Raw genomic sequence first — 20,068 nt, 5'->3', positions numbered from 1 at the left:
ATAGTGTTATTTTGACTTTGGAAAGCTGTAAACTTATTATAGGAGACCTTAAAAACTAAATTTAAAACCTTTAGTTTCAAATAATTTCATTTAGTTTAATTCACTTTCAATGGTGTTATGATACTGTAACTTATCTTGTTATTGTAACATTTAACAAATTTATTTTTGCAGCACAGCATTGACAATTGTCAAAGTTAGGTTTCTTTTCTTCCAAAAACTAATTGTTAATGACAAATTAACAGAGCGTAACTTAAATTTTAATTAGGGCATTTGAGCAACTTTTATCAAATCACCTTAGAAAAAAAAACCCATTACTCTTGTGGATCTTGAGACAATGGCACAGACACATTTTAAGATACTTTACTTGCAAGTTATTTTTATTTAATACAGCTCAAATATGCAATTTAGTCCAGCCTTAAGCTCTGTATGTGAAACTGGTGAAAAATATATTAAATATCACTGTATTTTATAATTTTAAATGACAATTACTGAAATGATAAGCAAAAGAAAGAGAGCGCAGAGTCTCCACTCACCATAATCTCCATAGCTGACCAGCGGGACGTGCCCCAGTACATGGACATGCCATGATTAATGACATGAGTCATGGCTCTCACTATCTCTGAAACACACACACACAGACACACTGATATCAGCCGAGATCCTCTCAATCATGTAAAATCAATTGTTTCTGGTCACCATTAGATGGCAGTGTCTACATCCACTTCTTGTACATTAAAAAGAACACAATAATAGGACATAATGGTAGTAGAAACTAAAAGCATGTCCATTGCAGCTACAAATAAAATATATTATGTTTACAATCAGGGCATCTCTAAATTGTAAAAGAAAACAAAATTGATTATATATCCTATGTAATCACAAATAAATGATTAACCAGGGGGAAATTACAGTATAAGCTGTTTTATCCAAGCTTATGAATGTTTTAGTCAAAACATGCTTGTTTTTTCTTGTGAGATCTGGCAACACTGTCAGAGTTCTACAAAGGATCGAGGCTAATAATGCAAAAGAGTCATCTGACGTAACAGGATTAAACGAGAGTAGCATTTCAGCCTGGAGTCAAACTGACACAACAACTCTATATCTCACTAAGCAAGTTGCATTGTACAATGGAACAAAAGTATTTTCAGGAACAGCAGAAAACATTTTTCCATTATTAAATAAATCTTTGATGAAAGATACATTCCTGATATATACTAACCCAGTTCTTTTTTTGTATTTGACATGAGATAGGACACAGTATTGAAACCCTATAGTGAACATTGTCAACTGATTCATCATTGATTAATTCCACTAAGAGCTGACATGTCCTAAAAATCTATTAAACATCTTTGTTGAATGTTAAAAGACATACACTGAGAAGCCAGAATTAAAGTTTTTACAATGTCTTTTTTTAGGCGTGGGTCTTCTTTTCCTCCCTGGAGTTTCAAGCCTTAGACTGATCCACTTCAGTTCATGGCTGACTATATTAAAATGACGTCATTTTCAATTCAGTACTTCACAGTGAAGATTCATTTGAACAGTTAACACAATATAATGTTTACCAACATCAGATTCTATTTTCTGTTAGAGTTAGTGCTCATAAATATCCAAACCTTGAAATGAAAAAAATATTAAATAAATACCAATATGAATTAAGCTACATGTATAAAATGAAGATTAAAATCAAAAGTATTGAATTTTCTATTGACACGATCATGTATTTTTCTAAGGAAACAACTGCTTTATAACTTCAAATATTTGTCAAACATATGGGAACATTAAAGGGTGGCTAAATTTCAAGCACTCTTCTTTAAAACATCACAATATCCTTTTCTGAATCTGAATAAATGTTGTATGAGCCTATTTGTTTGAATTTAATAACCGTTATATGATGCATTTCAGTTTTAAAAGTCAACATTTGACAAGAAACAGTCTTCATAGATTTCTTTGTTGGACATCTTTAACCTACAGGCTGCATTCTGCTTATGGGGCTGCGAGAAAATAAATAAAAAGAGGGGAGCTGCAGTAAAATAACGAATAAAAAGATTGAGGCTATGGTCAAATGAATCAATGAATGAAAAAAGTGCGACTGCTCAGACTGGCCCTCGTGGCCAAAAAAAACGGACCGGCCCACGGTAAATACTCCTGGTCCTCCCAATTAGGCAGTCCGGGCATGAGTATTATTACCATTCGATATTTACTACCAAATTACATTAAAAGTGAATGTTCATAAAAGAGTCCAGTGACACGTTCAAAAGAAGTCCACTGGAGCCATCTTTATTCAACGTCTTTATAAGACGTCTTTTTATCGTTCAGTATTAAATCTCCAACTAAATGTTCAAAATATGTCTGTTTAGAGTTCAGTAGTTACTCAAAATTGACAATAAAGGTGAACCTTTAAAAGACAGGTTATACAGTGTGTAAAATAAGTATTGATCACGCCACCACTTTACTCGGAAAACATATTTGTAAAGGTGCCGTTGACTTTTCACAAGATATCAGTAACAACCAATTAAATCCAGACACACATTGAAAACTAAATTAATCAGTTCACAAATGAAGTTATGTATAATAAAATGAAATGACGCAGGGGAAAGGTATTGAACACATGAAGTAAGGGAGGTGTAAAAAGACATGGAAAGCCCAGACAGCAGCTGAAATCTCTAGTTGATGTCAGATGAATTAGCTGCTTCAGTCCCAACACCTACGTTACCAGATGATGAAGATGAAACCAGGACATTTCAGCAAGACGATGATCCCAAACACAGCCAAGGAAACTCTTAAATAGTTTCAGAAAAAGAAAATAAAGCTTCTAGAAAGGCTCAGTCATTCTCACCTTAAATGAATTCAATAGAAAATAAGAACTAAACATCAGTGTTGAGAGAACAGACCCAGAGAACTGTCAAGATTTTTAGACTCTGTTGAATTATGGGGTAAATCACATTTTCTAAAAGGCATCCTAAAGCTGTCAATAGCAAAAAAAACATTTATTAAACAAAGTATTTAATACATTTCAATAGTTCAGTACTTTCTCCTTGTGTCATTTCATTGTTAATCTTTTTTTTTTCAGAATTTTTTGTTTTGTTTTATTTAGATGTTTAAATTCTTTTATTTTTTATTATTATTATTATTATTATTTTTTTTTTTTTACAAACATCTGGGTCATTTTCATGTCAACAGCTCCTACAGAAATATATTTACCAGGAGAAATCCTGACATGTTCAATACATATTTTACCCGCTGAATATGTATTGCATATATGCAGAAATCATATATTTGTTTTAGGGGGAAAAAAAAAACTATTTTGAAACCCCAAAATCCAACAGATGTATGTGTAGTTTTGCGGATATTAAACATAAATATAATCTTTGTATTTTTTTTAAGTTGTCTCCTTTTGGATTTATATTTAAATAGTGCGCACTTTTTAAACAATATTACATTGAAAGATCTGAAAATCTATACATACACCTGCTCAAAAACCAAATGCAGGAGATGAATTAAACCACCACATTTCACCATCATTTATTTGGGATTCAGTTGACTAAAATGCTAAGTCGACTAAAATCGACTAAGTCTGAAGTTGACTATAGGGATGAACTGTGGTGAAATAAAAAAAAAAAGCCCAAATAATTTTAGTTTCAAGTCAATTTTCAGATGTTATACAAACATCCAATTTGCTTTTATCAGAAGTTTTCTTTTCTGTCATTTAAGTTGTATGTTGAAATTGCCATCCGGGTTGCTATTAAGAATAATGTTGATAAGCAGTTTTGTGGCTGTTGGAATGCATTCAACCACATGATGAGCATCTAGGAAAACAATCTGACTGAATGTGTTTTCGACTGAAAGGGGTTAAAAGTGAACAAGCTCAGAACATTTCAGACGTGTGTTTAGCATAGTCTACAGAGAATTATGTAGCAATATACTGCATAACCTACAATTCAAAAGCAGAATGTAAGCAGCATAACAGTCCAGTGCAAATAGCTCTCAGCAGTATTTTTCATAGCTGTGTTTGCATTATTAACTGATTTGCATAATTCCTTAAGTATACAGGGTGCTAAAAGTCCATGCAAACAGACATCGACAGAGCAAGGCTTTCTTACAGAATCGAATCCGAAATGGACATCAAGGCCTTGTTAACTCAATTTCACCCTAAAGAAACATTCATATCTCATAGTGCTTCTGGTGCATAGAGCCATTTTGCTCAATGACTTAAATGGATAATGGTCTACATGACGCACTTCAAAAAGTAGGCTTATTGAACCTTGATGTACTTAGAAAGGCCCAGTGCCAGACATTTGTGTTTTTTGTTATCCAGTGGAACTGAATAAGGAATTTAAACATCTATTTGTATTTTTGTGTATTGAATATTGTTTGTTACAACTAATCAATAATTATTAGAATTAAAGTAGTTATTAGAGAAAAAATATATAAAAATTATAATTAGTAGTTTTTTAGCATGTTGCATTATAGTTATCTTTATGAAATAAACCCAGAAATTACTGTTTTAACAGTGATTTCATTACTATTATTATCTAATTTGATGTTCATATGTTTCGTTTTGACTAATCCTATTTGCCAATAATGTATTTACATATCACAGTTTAAAAGCATATTATTGGTTTCAAATGTAAATAAATTAGCATATTCAGTTTTATGCTAAATTCTGAAGCATTTTAATTAACTTTATAACTAAAACAAAAATGTACAATTATTTGAATATCACTCTGGAGATCACACAAAATAAATCCAAGCATGTGAATCATGTCAACTATTGTCAAATTAGTTTTGTGCGTATGTGCTAAAAAAGTAATTGTATATCAGAGTTTTTGTGAGCATATGTAAAGTTTCTCAGTTAAAGTTTTTGGGAGAATGTAAAATATTCCTTAGGCACTAAATCAGCTTATTCACATGATTTCTAAAGGATACTGTAACACTGCAGACTGCCAAATCATACAGAAAATTCTGAAATAAATTCAAATGTAAAAATATATTCAAATAGAAAATCTTTGTTTTAAATTTGAAGAATATTTTACAATATTACTGCTTTATCTAGAGAGAGTTAAAAGTCATAATTATTAGCATAATTATTAATAATTTTTTTGACACATTTCTAAACATTCATTCCTTCATTAATTTGCTCGCCACAGCGGAATGAACCGCCAACTTATCCAGCATATGTGTTTACGCAGCTTAAGTGACATTTAAAGGCTTAACTAGGTTAATTAGGTTAACTAGGCAGGTTAGGGTAATTAGGCCAGGTATGATGATGGTTTGTTCTGTAGAATATTGAGGAAAAAATGCTTAAAGGAGCATATAATTTTGACCTTAAAATGGGTTTTAAAAAGTTTTTAAAATGCTTTCATTCTAGCCGAAATAAAATAAATAAGACTTTCTCCAGAAGAAAAAATATTATCAGACATACTGTGAAAATTTCCTTGCTTTGTTAAGCATCATTTAGGAAATATTTAAAAAAGAAGAAAAATTCAAAGAGGGGCTAATAATTCTGACTACAACTGTTTATATACATTCATATGAAGAGTTCAGATGCAAAAACCTGATGCAAAAAATTTCATCTGTAATTTTCGTCTAAAATTAGCATATTTTTCTCAGGTTCCTATGTGTAGGTTCAGTAAATTAATTTTCATTCAACAATAAAACAAACAATTTTGACTTTGTCCGTACAATATATTTCATCATATTTCATAGCTCTATGTAGACCACTAACAGACAGCAATCTCTGTGTCATCGCACTCTTGTATATGATGTCCGTTTGACAGAGCGCCACCCTGCAGCGGGCAGCATCACCATCTGCTCCGTCATCCCCAAGGCACTGCTGTTCTGCATCATTAACAGCAGAACCCTTTACCACTGTTCTCAGTTCAGCTCAGCCATTACTCTTCGGCTACTGCTTCCTAGCTTTCAGGCAAGAGCTCTGAGATCTAGATCTGCTATAAATGCCTCCGTCATAAGCTCATAAAGCTGCTTTATTGCTCCATCATTCAGATTTTCATATGCAAAGAACTGCATTTCTCAGTCTCATCAATGTTTGACTGGAGGCGTTTTACTGTGGCTATTACTCTGGGCTTTGTTGTGTGTCCACTTTGTGTGTGGGTGTGTGTGTGTGTAAAGATGTTAGAGGGAAGCTGCTCATTTGACAGCGGTCAAATGACACTTCTGAGGACCGCCAATAGTCCCTTTAAAATGCCGTCTGATGCACATTGCACACAAATTGGAAAGCGTGTGTTGAGGCTGACAGGCTGCAATCTCATTGGCTTGTTGAGGCTGACAGGCTGCATTTTCATTGGCTGAAAGCATAGTTTGGTTAGTGCCATCATATTTTTGTGTATGTATTAAATTGATAGCGTATGCAACAAACAAATTTCTGTCATCATTTATTTAGAATAAAATGTCTCAATATAATTTTTTTGTCCGGGTATGCAATTTTGAGGTCTGTTTTTGGACGGCATTAATGTTTGGTGAATGTATTAACAAATAAGAACTAAAAATATTAAAAATATAGTATTTTATCTTAGCTTATACAAGTTTTAAACAAAATACTATCAGAAAATGATGTTTGCTGTTTGTTCGAACTACTGAATCAACACAATTCTTAAATTTTCTTGGGACAACTTAATTGTTTAATGTTCAGTCCACTTTTGTGTGGAACCCAACATTTTTTACAATGTATACAGAGTCTCTAATGTGACACAATGACGTTTAAAACAAGTAACTTATTGTGGGAATGCAATGTTTTTTTAAGCACACAAATTCACTTAAGAACACAGTCCACTTTTTCCCAAAAGTTTTGCAAGGAAAATGCATTACCTTTGGGGACAATTCTTGAAAAAACACAATAATAAAACATGAACACACAACTGTTTTGCGGGAAAAGGCCGTTAAACGCAATGCTTTTTGTAAGAGAATGCAAACATTTGATGGGGGACTCCATAGATTCTCTGATCACCCCATATAAATATTGTGCAATTCTGAGTGTGCTCTTCACAGGTGAGTGGGCTTGACAAACCAATTGTCGGACACATTTTCTCCTCTCTGTATGCGCCAGACACCTTTTAAAAGACACTATGTTGAGTGTGCTTCAAGCAAATAAGTGGGCTTGACAAACCACTTGTAGGAAACACTCTTTTCTTCTCCATATGCACCTTCTTATAATCACCCCATACAGTACATCTTGGAAACATTGTGCAATTCTGAGCATGCTCTTCACAGGTGAGTGGGCTTGACAAACTAATTGTAGGACACACTCTCCTCTCCACTTGCACCAGACACCTACTTATGAACACTCCATGTTTCTGGAAAACATCATACAATTCTGAGCCCGCTTCAAGCATGTAAGTGACTTAACAAACCACTTGTAGGACACACTCTTTTCCTCTCCATTTGCACCAGACACCTTTTGATAATCACCCAAATGTTCTTGGAAGCATTGTGCAATTCTGAGTGTGCTTTACACAGGTGAGTGAGCTTGACAAACCATTTGTAGGACACATCCAGTCCTCTTCGGTTGCACCAAACACCTTCTTATTATCCCCCATTCGTCTTGGAGTTATTGTGCAGTTCTGAGTGTGCTCCACACAAGTGTGCCGCAAGCCTACGTTTGAGTGAAGGTTTCGGCCGTTAGATCGCCCCCTGGGGGCTGGCTGCAGTACAAGTCATAAAGCCCGCCTCCTCCGTGTAATAAAAAAAAATAAAAAAAAATATTACACTTGCAATAAAATGTCCCGAAAGATAGTTCTGGTCGATTAAGGCACTGGTTATTGTGTTGAAATAGGTGCAGATCTTCATTTTTGTAAACAGTTTGTTTTTAGCAGTAATTTAATGCTGGGCGTGTCATCGTGATTGACAGCTGTGATTGACAGTTTCTCAAAGCGCGGCGTCTGAGCTTCGGCAGGAGACTGAAGTAGACTGAAATGTTATTATTCGATTTCTGTGTTATTTTACCATGACAAAATGAGTTCAGCAGTAAACTATAGTTTCTGACATACATGATCCTGGTGGAACACTGTTTATTCGCTAAGTTCAGGGCTTTTTTCGGGCTTTATTAGTTTGCTGATACACGCCTAGGCACCCAGATAGCAAAACACAGTTCCGGCTAGATTCTCGCCTGCCGGAGACTTATCTCTTAGAGCTCAGACTGACTAATGTTACCTCTGCTGGACCTACTCCGGATGCCTGGACTCACTGCCCGATTCCAGTCCGAGTCAATCGAGCCAGATGCGGCGGCCGAGCGAGCCGGCGCTGCCGCATGCGAGCCGGAATCAGCCCGCGACGCCGCGAGTAGGTTATGCGCTGCGGCCTGGAGCTGGCGCGATTGAATATATAAAACCCTCATATTTGTTAAAGTTATTACATCCATTTGTGTTGATATGACAGCAAACGCATGCTGAGAAGTTCGGGGGGCGTAGTTGATTTTACATAAAGCGTTTGATTGGAAGCTCGACTCTGCTCATTTTCGCGGCTCCTCCTCTGGCTCCATCAGACAGTTCTTCTGCGCATGTCTGGCTCCAATTTCAGCAGTCTTTTGCGACAGTTTGTGCCCGTCAAGCAGGCGTTTTGCCCTCAAGGCGTTCAATGGGAAAAAGGGCTGTCGCGTCGTCCATATTTTTTACAGTCATTGGCTCCACACAGGTTAGTTTGCTTGACAAACTACTTGTAGGACACACTCTCTCCCCTTTCGGTTGCACCAGACACCTTTTTATAAACTCTCCACGTTTCTGGAAACACCATGCAATTCTGAGTGTACTTCAAGCATGTAAGCGGGCTTGACAAATCACTTGTAGAACACACTAATTTCCTCTCCATATGCACTAGACACCTTCTTATAATCACCCCAACATTGTGCAATTCTGAGTGTGCTTCACACAAGTGAGTGGGCTTGACAAACCAACTGTAGGACACACTCTTTTCCTCCCTATTTGCATCAGACACCTTCCTATTATCACCCCATACTTCTTGGAAAACATTGTGCAATTCTGAGTGTGCTCCACACAGGTGAGTTGGCTTGAAAAACCAATAGTCAGGCACAGTTTCTCTCTGTAAGCACCAGACACCTTCTTATAAACACTCTATGTTTTTGGAAAACATCATGCAATTCTGAGGGTACTCCAAGCATGTAAGTGGGCTTCACAAACCACTTGTGGGACACACTCTTGTCCTCTCCATATGCATCAGACACCTTCCATACTTCCTGGAAAACATTGTGCAATTCTGAGTGTGCTCCACACGAGTGAGTGGGCATGACAAACCAATTGTTAGACACACTCTTTTCCTCTCCATATGCACCAGACACATTCTCTTCATCACCCCATACATCTTAGGAACATTGTGCAATTCTAAATGTGTTCTTCACAGGTAAGTGGGCTTGACAAACTACTTGCAGGACACTCTCTCCACTCTGTATGCATCAGACACCTTCTTATAATCACCCCACACTTCTCTGAAACATTGTGCAATTCTGAGTGTGCTCTTAACAGGTGAGTGGGCTTGACAAACCAATTGTAGGACACACTCTCTCCTCTCTGGATGCTCTGTAGAATAAAAAAACTGAACTAATTTAGACTTATCATAGCTTTTATTTATTGCTGCTCTGTTGATTTGATGTACTTTTATCCTCACTTGTAAGTCACTTTGGAATAAATAATCCTGGGCAGTCTGGGCAGGTCACAGTCTAATGTGGACCAATCTATACGATGTTTGAAAGACCAGGGAAGCTGAAGGCATTAACAAAAGAACTTCTCCGAAGGAACAAGACAAGTGAAGGTGAAAGGAGATAAAAAAAGAACAGGGGAGTAGAAAACAGCAGCCAAATCTACCTCAGTACATAATGAAAATGAAAGCCCACTCCCACTCTCTCATTACGAACTCCGTACGAAAGAACAGAAATGTGAGCGTGTGGGTGAGAATGGATGAGGAAAAAAAAAGCAAGTGAACGTCAGCTAAGCACAACAATACATCTGCTCAAGAAAAGAGAGAGAGAGGCAAAAAAAAAAAAAAAAACTCACAGGAACCCAGAGGCACATGTCAGCGTGAACACAACCGAATGGCACTTCAGCAAACCATCATATAGCTTGTTCTCAGGAGAGTTGGTGGACTGCAGCTCAGTTGTGTCTCGAGACATCTGAGCAGCAGAAGCCTGAAGAGTTCATCTAATGTAATGTGAATGTTTGGGGTTTCTGCATTGCGTGGGCTGCAGAGCGTGTGCCGATGCGTCATGCCCATGTGTCCCCTCAGATTTTCGATGGCAAATTCCTCACAAAAAAATTGATAAATGAAAATGTACGCTTAATTTAAACTGTAAAAAACAGAATTTGCTCGTACCTCATGATTTGCAGCTGTTTTTCTATTTGTATTACGGGACTTGCATTATGAGACTGTGATCTATGTGTCAACTCATTTTTGATCTGTCACAATCACCAGCGATCTAATCCTGGCAGATCGCTAAAGAACTACAAATCTGCTGATATATGGACTACAGGTTCCAGTCATGCACAACACACACACACACCTGTTCAAGATCACGATTGATTACATTTACACAGCTGGGAGCTGCTCAAAGGCTTGGACAGATTAGATGGACTTTGAACACAGCACACACACATCTCTTTGCTGAGTCTTGTTAAACAGTGTTGTAAACATTACAACATGTTTTCCTTGCCTTGCCTTCCCTGTTTGAACTTTGCTTTGATTTGATTGTTTTACGTTGTCTGCTGCCTGCCTTCTGACCAATCACTGAATCTGAAATTCCTGTGTACATCTGTTTGCCCCTGTGTTGACTGTTGCTTGCCTGATTATTCTCTGTTTAATCAACCTGCGCTGGAGTCAGCACCTCACTTGCCTTGCATCCCATTTACATTACAGCGACATTTTTAGTGTGAATGATATATTGTCTGGGTTGATCATGTAAATTATGGTACATTAATAAGTAAAAGCAAATTTAATTATTTCATAGATTTATTTATGCTGCTGATGGATTTCGACTATGGTGCTGATTTGGTTTAGTCAATTTACTTATGCCTCATACTTTGGACTGTGGGAGGAAACCGGAGAACCCAGGGAAAACCCATGGGAGCACGGGGAGAACATGAACTCCGCACAGAAATGTCAACTGGCCGGGTAAAGGCTTGAACCAGAGGCATTCTTGCTGTGAGGCAACAGCGCCAGCCACTGGGCCGCCGTGCTGCCCTATAAAGGTAAAAGAGGAGGAGAGGGGGTGGAAGGGGGGATTCTTCAAGACGAAGATGACTAAGGTAAGATGCTTTTGTTATTTATACTAAGTTAGGAATTGATGTCTGATTGATGATCATCCGTTAGCTTAACTCAGGGCCAGCCGTGTCAATCATAAGCATGTGATCCTCTCAAAATTACTTTGTACAGTAAATAAACTTCACATACCAATTTGTAACAAAATTTAATAAAATATATTTAACAAAGTAATTCAAGTTAATTCAAAATGTGTACACTCCAATGAATATGTTAAAGAAATAAAAAAAACAAGAACTGAATTTTAATAAAGAAGAACAATAAAGAGAACAAAAAAAAACATTTAGATAAAATTTTGTTAGTATTTGTAGTTTGTTGTATTTTTTGTACATCTTATTTGACTTTAAAATGTGTCATCTTACTGTTTAAAAAGCTGTTACTGTAGGTCACCACACGCATATTTTAATGAACATAACTTTAATAAAAGTGTTTTGTTTAAATTCACCAAAATTTATTTTCTATTTTCACTGAAAAATTCATTATAAAAAAATCATTTTCAAAAGTGCTGTACTCATTAATGCTGTAACTGTATAATAATTACATTTAGCAACTTTTCCAATTCTTAACTTTTTTTTACTTTTTAGCCTCCTTACTCAAGCGTCATGTGATCCTTCAGAAATAACATTCTGAATTTATGCAATTTAATAATAATTTTTATTATTATTAGACTTAAAACAGTGATAAATATAACACGATCAAAAAACAGGATTGACTTATTTTAATAAGTGAAATCTTAAGTTGTCATGACTTGATCAAATAATTACTGACAGTGTGTGTTTGATGAGCTGCTTAATATTTTTTGTGGAAAAAGTAATTAGTTTTGATTAATTAAATGCATCTCTTACTTATGCCAAACTTTTGCTTAGTAATAATAATTCCTTACGTTTATATAGCGCTTTTTTAGACACTCAAAGCGATTTGCACATTTTTGGGGGAAATCTCCTCATCCACCTCCTGGATAACACTACGGCAGCCATATTGAGCTAGACCGCACACCACACACCAGCTGATTGGTTGGAAGGAGACAGAGTGATGAAACCAATTATGACATGGGGATGGTTAGGAGGCCATGATGGACAGGGGCCAGTGGGCAACCCCTACTCTTTTTCAAAGGACATCATGGGATTTTTATTGAACCTTGGTTTAACATCTTATCAGAAAGATAGTCTAGACGTCCCAATCAATATACTGGGGCATTAGGACCCACACAGAGTGCATGTTGACCCCTGCTGGTCTCACTAACACCACTTCTGGCAGCAACCAACTGTAGCTTTTCCATGTGGTCTCCCAGGTACTGACTACGTTAGCGTCAGAAGGCAAAGCATAGTTAGCTGCCGGCTTAAGTAGTGGTAATGTACTGAAACATGGTGTCCCTAAATGAACTGAAATTCATCTAACTACCATGTGAGCCAAAAATGCATTATGACCTATTTGTTACATCTAGTGTTTAAAGCCATCAGCAACGCATCCATCACTATGAGCATTTTGATGCATTTATTTCGAGCTCCAGATGGCTCAAACTGCAGAAGGATAGCAACAGAGTTACGCTCAATCATTACCCATATAGCTTATTAATCTCTATCAGGTTAAAAAAAGTACTTTCGGTAGGGTATTAGCTATAGTGTGCTGCATGTGGTTGTGTCATATGATAGCTTGATTTGATTCGTGGGCGTGTGTGTGGGGGGGAAAGACTGACAACATGCTGTGATTTTGATTTGTGGTTTTAATATCTGTATGCTATAGACTGATGTGTATGTTTTAAACACAAACGGGTCATATGAGGTTTGTGGAAAAAGCCAGTATGGTGTTTGGTCCACAATTTGTCAGAACAACAGTAATAAACAGAGGTGTGTGTTTGGGTTTATTAAAATGGCAACAGATATTACAGACTGTGAGAACATTTTAAAGAAATACTGTATTTATTAAATTAGTAATGAGACCTGAAACTTAAAGGAGATTTTGTAAATGTACTGTTTGTTTTTGTGTGGTGTCCTACAGCGCTTCAGTGCATGTTTAATAGGTATAGTTGGCTCAAAGTTACTGTTTATTTTACCCACCCTTAGGCTATCAAAGATGTCGGTGATTTTTTTTCAAGGAGGAGAACAGGAGAACAGGTTCGAGGAGAACAGATTTTTAGGTGAAACTGGGGTTTTGGTAATTCATAGAATGTAAGTGAATATATAAATCCCAAGATATATTCCAAATCTTTGTGGTTCTTAAGGATACATTGACTTTTTATGAAGTAAAATTATCAATCTGTGCAAGAAACTGAACATTTTTTACCTGAAATTTGCAGCCTAAACAAACAGCCCTTAACTTGCTGTTGCAATTTAGGGTTAGGTTGTTTAATTTAATTTAATTTAATTTAATTTAATTTAATTTAATTTAATTTAATTTAATTTAATTTAATTTAATTCATTTGTTCTGATTGACTTGACTGATTGCTTCACTTCATAAGAAAGTACAGGATTAAATTAAATTAAATTAAATTAAATTAAATTAAATTAAATTAAATTAAATTAAATTAAATTAAATTAAATTAAATTAAATTAAATACATTTTTGTTTTGTTTTGTTTTGTTTTGTCCGGTTGCCATTGACTGTTTATTGACTGATTGTTTCACTTCATAAGAATTTAATGTGTTATCAGGAACTACAGGATTTAATTAAATTAAATTTATTATTATTTTTTTATTAATTTGTTCCGATTGCCAAAGACTTCCATTTGTTTATTTACTGATTGTTTCACTTTTATTTGACTTCAACGTGTTATCAGGAACTACAGGTTTTAATTTTTTATTTAATTTTTTTGTTGTTGCCACTGACTTGCATTTTAATAGGGCCAAGGCATTGAGCATTAAGAGTTGATTCCAAATTTTGAGAATTGATTTGATAAGTTCCATCAGTTTAAATGAACTAATAAACTCATTTGCCTTTCTCTTGATAATAAGGATCAGATGTCACATTGCACATTTCAGTGAATATTCAGATGATTCGCTTAAATTGATTCAAATAACCATATCTAAATGTGTATTGCTTATTATTACCTTTTATTCAAGTTAATGGCGTTTGTTTACATTTTTAAACTTAATTTCTGTATCTAATACAAACATATTGATACTCATGGTTTTTGCTGTAGCCATCATATAAACGACTTTAGCATATTCAATTCAATTAATTTTTTTAATAGCGCTTTTTACAGTGTAGATTGTCTTAAATCAGCTTAGATGAAGATCTAGTATAAAACTAGTGAAACTGAATTATAGATTTTGAACTTCTCTCTGAGTAGATATGAAAGTTTTTGTCTTATTTTTGATTTGCTTTTATCTTTATTTTTTTCTTCTAAATAGTGCTGTTAGCCTGCTGTTATTATAACAAAACATCCACACACATCTGACTGACAGATAAACTGCGCTTCTTATTTCAGCGCTATGGTTATTTCAGTGTATATACACTTAGTCGTTTCTACTTGACAGTTGTGCAAATGCATTTCAGGCACAATACTTAAAATAAATTAAAAATAATACAACATAAGGTTATTTGCTCAAATTGAGTTTTCTTTTACAGTATTTACTACTGTAAGGAAGGAATCGAAATAGAACTTCAAACAACAGTGAGGAACAGTTTTCAGAATCCATTCTAGAAGTTATCAGCCCTAAATTTAATGAATCCCCCTATAACACATTGTACGGTGTGAATGTGTGAGTGTGAATAAAATAACAGCAACTATACCTTTAAGCTCTACTGTTAACAATTTTTGTAAATTACACTGCATTTAACTATTATATAAGCTGTATTGTACTGTAGAATGGTTATACAGTATGTTACTGTAGGTGAAAACTACTGTATATTTTACAGTAAATACAGTATATACAATACTTTACATACACAGAGCACAATAAATGCTGCTGTAAATGTAAATACAGTATTTTTACTGTAATTGATTCACAGTAAGTTACTGGCAAAATTGCTTCCAGTATAAGATACAATATAGACTCTACTGGAAATTGTTAACAGTGTACTTATGTACCTCAGTGTGTAAAAAAACTAACAAAAATCTCTAGCACTAGAAATATATATATAAAAAATTAAACTATATAATCAATGCTATAATTAAACATCCTACAAACCGACCTTGTTTAAATTCAAAACATAACGTACAGTACCAAGACATTTGCAAAAACAGACCAACAAGTCTCCAGGGAGAACAAGGCTAGTCACATTTGTTCTCAAGTTCGTTCCAAAACGTTTATTAAAATAGCCAATTATCATTATCTTCCCACGAGGATTGAAAAGTACGTGCCAGGAACACGTTGCACATCAATTTGGATTAAAGTCATTGCGGTTTTGATGGCAGAATGATGATTAAATGTTTTAGCCTGATAGATCTCCACGGCAGCCGCTCTAAAGCTCTGATTTGTATGGAATGTCCTCTTGAGATTATCCTCACACTGTAGGAAGTCGACGCATTAGTTTTCTGGCAGGTAACTCTGATGTAAAATGTGTTTACGCGTTGATAAGACTCGCTCATATACAGACAGGAAGAAATCCTAAAATAGTACGATGGCAGAAATCAGGTGTGCGTGGGATTGCCAATTTGCCTTGGAGGATACAAAACTATATTGAAGTTAAATAAGATAAACTACAATAAAATTAGCAATAAAGTTAAAAATAAAGTAAATGTATTAATTTATAGTGAAGTTAAATTAGTCCCTTTATTAATCTGGGGTCGCCACCAATAAATAAATTAGTAATTATAATAATAATAATGAATTTTAGTTTAAATAATAATGTAAATAATGATAAAAATTTAAATAAATAATTATTATGTATATATATATATATATATATATATATATATATATATATATATATATATATATATATATATATATATAAACATTAAATATAAATAAAATAAACAAATTAGTTAAGAAAGTAATTATTATTAATTTAATTCATAAAAAAAATAATAAAATGATTGTAACTAAATAAAAATTACAAATATAATATATATATAATATATATAATAAAATAATAATAATAATATAAACATAATATATAAATAAAATAAAATATTTAGTAATTATTATAATATTAAATAATATTTAAATAAAAATAAAAATGTAAATAAATATAAAAATATATTAATAAAATATAAAAAAATAAAATAATAATAATAATAATATACATAAATATATATATAATAAATAAATTAGTAATTATAATAATAATAATTAATATTAATTTAAATATTAATAAAAGTGTAGAAAAATAAAAATATATAACAATAAAAATATTAATATAATAATAATATAAACATTATATAAATAAATTAGTAATTATAATAATAAATTATATTAATTTAAATAATAATTTTAATAATAATAATACAGTTGCAATCAGAATTATTTGCACCCCCCCCCCCTTAGATTTTTTTCTTTTTTAAATATTTCCCAAATGATGTTTCCTTGATGACGAGCAAGGAAATTTACACAGTATGTCTGAAACTGTTTTTTCCTCTAGAGAAAGTCTATAGAACAAACCATCGTTATACAATAACTTGACTAATTACTAACCTGTCTAGTTAACCTAATTGACCTAGTTAAGCCTTTAAATGTCACGTTAAGGTGTATAGTATCATGAAAAATATCTAGTAAAATATTATTTACTGTCATCATGGCAAAGATAAAATAAATCAGTTATTAGAGATGATTTAATAAAACTATTATGTTTAGAAATGTGTTTAAAAAATCTGCTCTCTGTTAAACAAAATTGGGGGAAAAATAAACAGGGAGGCTAATAATTCAGGGGGGGCAATAATTCTGATTGCAACTGTGTGTAAATAAATAAATTTAGTAATAAAAATATAAAAATAAAAATAAAATAAATAAATATGTGTGTGTGTGTGTGTGTGTGTGTGTGTATGTGTGTGTGTGTGTGTGTGTGTGTGAGCTTTAAAGTTTGGGCACACAGCAGGGAAAGATCAGCTTAAAATACACTGTGTACCCAGTGGGCAATTCTCTAATCCCCGTCAGACTGTGAGAGAGAGAGAGAGAGAGAGAGAGAGAGAGAGAGAGAAAGAGAGAGAGAGCGAGAGAGAGAGAGAGAGAGAAAGAAAAAGAAAAAGAAGAAAAAGACAGATATGGTGATGGGCAGAGTGTGTAAGAAGGAGACTTACTGAACACTGTGGTGCAACAGAAATTGAAAGAGAGCGAGAGAGAGGTCAGACTGGGATTATGATAACAGCTTGGTGAAAAAAACGGCCCCCTAAAACGTATGGAAATAGCACCCTACATCCTGGTTTACACACATATACTACCATCCCACACACAGTTGCACACACACACTTTTACAGCTATCCTTATGGGGACTTCCCATAGACGTAATGATTTTTTTTACTCTACAGATTGTATATTTTATCCTTTAGCCCAAAACCAAACCCTCACAGCAAACAATCTGCAGTTTTACATTTTCAAAATACTTCATTATGTTTGACTTATGAGCCGTTTTCCTCATGGGGACCAAAAAAGGTCTTCACAAGGTTAAAATGTACTGTTATTGCTATTGACCTTAATCTGCGATGCGGAAATGTGCTCGTTTTTGCAATTGTTTTAGAACTTTCGATTCAGTTCACTAATTGAGTGCTTCAGGTTTGTTTGAACCTACTGCACAGGCCAGTGTGTTGAAGCAGGGTTGGAACTAAACCTTGTAGGGCTGAGGAGTTGACACCCCTGATCCAGACAGATAAAAACAAATCAACATAAACTAACCTGCTCTGCAAGAATCTCTTCAAACTGTGGATGCACTATGACAGTAAAGAGACACCCGGCCTATGGTTTATGCTAATGCCTGCTATAGCTGCTTCAGTGACAGTGCTACAAATTCAGTGTATACTTGCATTGTTTTATGAACTGCCTCACATTTCTCAATGAAGTGATGCAGAAAACCAAAGCTAGGCGCCTCTGCATTGACTTTGATGGAGTGGCCTAAGCCTCACTTACCCTCCATAGGTGTGTTGCTGTCAGGGCGGTTGGCAAAAACCACATCCACATAATCCAGCTGTAACCTCTGCAAAGAGCCCTTCAGACCTATACAGAAGGAAAGGGAGAGAAATGATTATGATTTTGTTGTTGTTGTTGTTACAGTTTGATTTGACCTTCCCAGACTCGCTAGAAAATACTGCAAAAATGCCACTGCCATTTTCAGCTGAAATTATCAGTAGATAAAACAGCAGCAACTTTTATTTGTGTAATTTTAATAAATGATTAGTCATTTCTGCATGGTTCCTGTGGCACCATACCAGGTCCAGTTCTACAGAAAGCAATAGCACCCTCAGGTGTAATGACAGCATATTGTCAAAGCCTGTTTCACAAATACACCATCTGCAGTGCGTTTGCTGTCTGTATGTTTTATCATTTGTGGTTCAGTAGTATTCAAGTTGCAGTGCATCTGCAGTAAATCATCACTGTAAAATAAATGCATCAATTTGTGTGGAGACAACATGAAGGAATTAAGTTAACGTACTCATTTTTACAAATTTAAGTGGATTAAACATGAAACAATGAATTAGTCCCCCAAAACATTCAAGAACTGTGTTCGCATTCATTCGTTCATTTTCTTTTTTTTCTTAGCTCCTTTATTAATCCGGTGTCACCACAGTGGAATGAACCGCGAACTTATCCAGCACGTTTTTACGCAGCGGATTTCAGCTCATTTAAAATGTATTATTCATATTACTCATTTTAGTATGGAGCCAGATCAGTCTTAAAAATAATACATTTATAAAATAAAACTCATACATGCACAGCACCATTAACATTTACAAAATCGAATTCAAAACACGATTCAAAAATACACAAATACAATTCATTCAATCATTCACTTTCTTTTCGGTTTAGTCCCTTTATTAATCCGGGGTCCCCAAGGCAGAATGAACCGCCAACTTATCCAGCACATGTTTTACGCCGCGAATGTCTTTCCAGCTGCAACCAATCTTTGGGAAACATCCATACACACTTATTTACACTCATACACTACAGACAATTTAGCCTACCCAATTCACATGTACAGCATGTCTTTGGACTGTGGGGGAAACCAGAGCACCCGGAGGAAATCCACGCAAACGCAGGGAGAACATGCAAACTACACACAGAAACGCCAACTGACCCAGCTGAGGTAAGATCAAAATACTTTTCAAAAGTACACAAATCCTATAGGTAAATTCAAAACCCGATTCCAAAATACATAAATCCAATTCGTAATTCCAAATATGATTAAAAAATATACAAATCCAATCAATAAATTCAAAACACGATTTAAAAATACACAAATCCAATTCGTAAATTTAAAATACGATTTAAAAGTACACAAAACGAATTCGTAACTTAAAACTTGATTCAAAGTGCACAAATCGAATTCGTAAATTCAAAAGACAACTAAAAAATACACAAATCCACTTTGTAAATTCAAAACACGATTCAAAAGTGCGAAAATCAAATTTGTAAATTCAAAAGACGATTAAAAAATACGCATATACAATTCGCAAATTCAAAATATGATTCAAAAATACACAAATCCATTTCGCAAATTCAAAACACGATTAAAATATACACAAATCTAATTTGCAAAATCAAAATACGATTCAAAAATACACAAATACAATTTGTAAATTCAAAACACAATTTAAAAATACACAAATTTAATTTGTAATTTTAAAATACAATTCAAAAGTACGCAAATCCAATTAGTAGTTCAAAACCAAAACCTCAGTTTAAACTATTATTTGATAA

General features: G+C 34.4%; 1 protein-coding gene across 3 annotated transcripts in view; it reads right to left on the bottom strand.

Moving 5' to 3' along the window:
* kcnab1b (potassium voltage-gated channel subfamily A regulatory beta subunit 1b) overlaps window positions 1-20,068 on the bottom strand; it is a 105,692-nt gene that overhangs the window by 7,710 nt on the left and 77,914 nt on the right. For all 3 annotated transcript variants that reach the window (XM_009298790.5, XM_073929593.1, XM_678582.11), the window contains 2 exons: window positions 18,281-18,367; window positions 534-619 (listed from right to left, as the gene is read on the bottom strand). In XM_009298790.5, coding sequence (XP_009297065.3) covers window positions 534-619; window positions 18,281-18,367 — 173 coding nt within the window. The remainder of the gene's footprint in view (window positions 1-533; window positions 620-18,280; window positions 18,368-20,068) is intronic.

Source organism: Danio rerio, chromosome 2 (genome assembly GCF_049306965.1).
Source record: "Danio rerio strain Tuebingen ecotype United States chromosome 2, GRCz12tu, whole genome shotgun sequence".
Taxonomy (NCBI): domain Eukaryota; kingdom Metazoa; phylum Chordata; class Actinopteri; order Cypriniformes; family Danionidae; genus Danio; species Danio rerio.
Note: the sequence above shows the minus strand (reverse complement) of the source record. Positions and strands in the feature narration are given on the sequence as shown.